Raw genomic sequence first — 3131 nt, 5'->3', positions numbered from 1 at the left:
TGGCTCTGGAATTCCGGACAGCCCTAAACTCGGTGTCACTCCAAGCATCACCTGCAGCCACCAATCTTCCCCAGGTGGAGCTCGACCCCTGCAGGAATTTGGGAATGTCAAGCTAAAAGTGTTATCCCAGTCTCACAGCCGGGGAGGGGAACTCCTGATCCAAATGATTGGGATCCACCCGGAACTCACCTGGAGATGCTGGGAGAAGGGAAGGAGGCTGAAGATCACCCCCAGCCAGGTCCCATAAGCACAGGAGGGACAGCAGGAGGCACAGGTATTCCCCGCAGGAATGGCACTGCTTTCCTACCCGCCCTGCCAGCATCCTTTTCCAGCCTCGGGATGAGCTGAGAAGCCAAAGTTTTACCCAAAGCCTTTAAAATTCCTCCCGGGGCCTCTGACAGGTGTAGATTTTATCTGGTGCATAATCCACTGCAATTCCGTGGGGTTTCAGCAGTGCAAATCCCCTACAAACTCAATTCCAGCAGTTGGAAGCTCATCTCTCCCAAAGCCGAGGCATCACCGTCTTTTCCTTGGCTCCGAGCAGGACATTTTATTTCCCTGAAGAAAAACATTTATTAGCTGTTCACTATTAATGCAAAGCCCTCGAAGTGGATTTGGATTTCACCTGTTCTTCAGGGGAATCAGCAGCTCTTCATAAATCGTTTTGCATCCAAATAAGTTCGAGCTTCGCATCCACGAACCTCCAGAGACTCCGGAGCCACCGGCTTTGGGGAGAAACGAAGCACAATTTTCACGCTGAGCTCAGGAAATTCAAGGTTTTGTCACCTCATCTTCATTGTATATTGGGCAATAAATACCTGGTTAAGGCAGCAATGAGGTAAAAAGGAATTACAGCTTGTCCTACACCACTTTCTCCCCAGACTGAAAAGGTGGGAGCAGTAGAGGAGGTTTAAGGCTTTTACAAAATTAGGTGTCCATATTTGAATGCTTACAAGGTGATTTAAAAACATATTTTAGCTTCAGTTTCAATAGGGATTTGCTTTGCCATTAACCACCCTCAGCTATTTGTTTTATTTTTGTTTTCCATCATGAGGATAAAAATGTTCTGGCACAGATTTGATGCCCAGATCCTCAGGAGCTTCAGGGGCAGCACAGGGAAAGTGATCCCAAATCCCTTCTGCCATCAGGAAGAAGCTTTGCTCAGGAAAGAGGGACAAATATCCACAATTCCCTGCTTGGCTTGAGCAGCACTGAGAATCCAAAGAATTCCAACACTGCTACCATTTCCAAGGCTCTCAGTGGCACCCACCACAGGAGCATCCTCCTGTGTCCAACAGGTTGGGGAAAACATGGATTTCCCACTGGGAAGTGCCTCAAGCACCTCCGAGAGGTGGCAGGAGGGAAGTTGGGACGCAGCAGGAAAACTGCAGAGACCCTCCCATCGCATTTTGCATTTCTCTGAAATTTTAAAGCTCAGTTAAAACGCCCCCAGAAATTCAATAATTTTGTTTAAAAGGCAACTAATGGTTTTCTGGTATTTCAGAACCACACCGAAGCCCAACAAATGCATCCCACAGGATTCCCCTCCCTGTGCACGACAGGAACTGGGGGGAAAAGCCCAAAACCACCGAATATTTTTACTTTTTAGTGCAGAACCTTCACACTGAAGAGTTTTCTGGTAAGAACCAGCATTTAACCAATTCTCCTCCAAAATGAGAGGGCCAACCACCTCCTGGTGCAGCAAAGCCAATTCTGCCCCAGCCCAGTGCCAGGCAGAGCTCCTAAAGGATGCCAAATCCACATCCCTGTGCCACACGTGGATGGATTTAGTAGGAGCAGGTGCAAGGAGCTGCTTCCTCACCATCATCCTCCTCCCAGCTGGGCAGGGAACTGGGACATTGATAAAGTGAGAAACCCTCCCAGGAACCTGCCCAGTCCAATGGCAGCAGCTCAAGGCAGAGAAGAGACAGAAATCTGAGAAAGTGGGATTTAAACATTTATCCCTTTTTGATTGTGATTAGGCTTTAACCATGAATTGATCCTATTTAGTGTCCCGGGAGTCACTGCTCCTCTCCTGCACCTCACTGTGGGTTTAATCCCCTCTCAGTGAGCTCATGGTGACAGTAACATTTTCTCCCAAATCGTGGAATGGTTTGGGTTGGAAGGGACCTTAAACCCATCCCGTTCCATGGGCAGGGACTCTTTCCACTGGACAGGCCTCGGGGCAACCTGATTTGGTGGAAAGTGTCCCTGCCCATGGAACGGGATGGACTCCAAGGTCCCTTCCAACCCAAATCATCCTGGAATTCCATGATAATCCCACAGCCCTCCAGCTTTGCTATGGGCACACCTGGGTTTGCTCCCATTCCCTGCTCATTGATTTAATAACCATGGGGGCAAAACAAAGGCTCCTGGAGATTCCCACAGGATCTGCAGAGCACTCAGCCAGGAGGGATCAGCATCTGGCAATCCACGTGTGAGCAGAGCAATGGCACTGAATAGCAGAAGAACACCCAGACAACTATAATCCCCTTTAAAGGACTTGGGAACCTTAATTCCAGACCTCTGGCACACTCAAGTGTGTCTTTAACTCGCTCCCTTTAGAGAAACTGTGGCTGCCCCATCCCTGGAAGTGTTCCACGCCAGGCTGGACAGGGCTTGGAGCAGCCCGGGACAGTGGGAGGTTGGAAAGCCGAGCACAGCAGGGCAGCCCCCCACACTCCTGGGCAGCACTGTAGCGAGAAGAACCCCCACAAGCCGCTACAACCTCCACAGAAGGAAAACACGCTCGGATCAGCTGGGTTAGGAGACCATTTATTAAATAAGGCTAAGCCAAGACGCTGCAGATGTATCAGGAAAGCCCTGGGACGCCTCGGGAGCTCCTGGCTGTCGCCTCATCCTCCCGGCGCTCAGTCCAGCTGCAAGAAGAGCGAGAGAGACGAGAGGAGTCAGCGGGAACCGGCACCGCCGAGCCCCTTCCCGCTGCCGCGGGGCTCACCTTGATGAACCCGATGTCCTTTGCGTACTGGCGGAAGCACTGCCGGCACATGTTGAGCCCGTACTTGCGGATGAGGCCGTGGCGGTTGGAGCACACGCGGCTGTGAGGGGAACAGAGAGAGAGGCGGGTGAGGGAGGGCGGGTGATGGCGCCGGGGAAGGGGTTGGGAATGT

At 51.4% G+C, this 3131-nt stretch overlaps 1 protein-coding gene across 1 annotated transcript in view; it reads right to left on the bottom strand.

Moving 5' to 3' along the window:
• Positions 1-2754: 2754 nt before the first annotated feature.
• Positions 2755-3131, bottom strand: part of RPS29 (ribosomal protein S29) — a 21935-nt gene continuing 21558 nt past the window's right edge. The window contains exons 3-4 of the mRNA XM_017738810.1: positions 2960-3059; positions 2755-2879 (exon numbers count right to left, since the gene is read on the bottom strand). Of these exons, the coding sequence (XP_017594299.1) occupies positions 2871-2879; positions 2960-3059 (109 nt within the window). The 3' untranslated portion in view covers positions 2755-2870. The remainder of the gene's footprint in view (positions 2880-2959; positions 3060-3131) is intronic.

Source organism: Corvus brachyrhynchos, unplaced genomic scaffold (genome assembly GCF_000691975.1).
Source record: "Corvus brachyrhynchos isolate BGI_N302 unplaced genomic scaffold, ASM69197v1 scaffold245, whole genome shotgun sequence".
NCBI classification, from domain to species: domain Eukaryota; kingdom Metazoa; phylum Chordata; class Aves; order Passeriformes; family Corvidae; genus Corvus; species Corvus brachyrhynchos.
The sequence above is the reverse complement of the archived record's forward strand: the minus strand, read 5'-3'. Positions and strand labels throughout refer to the sequence as shown.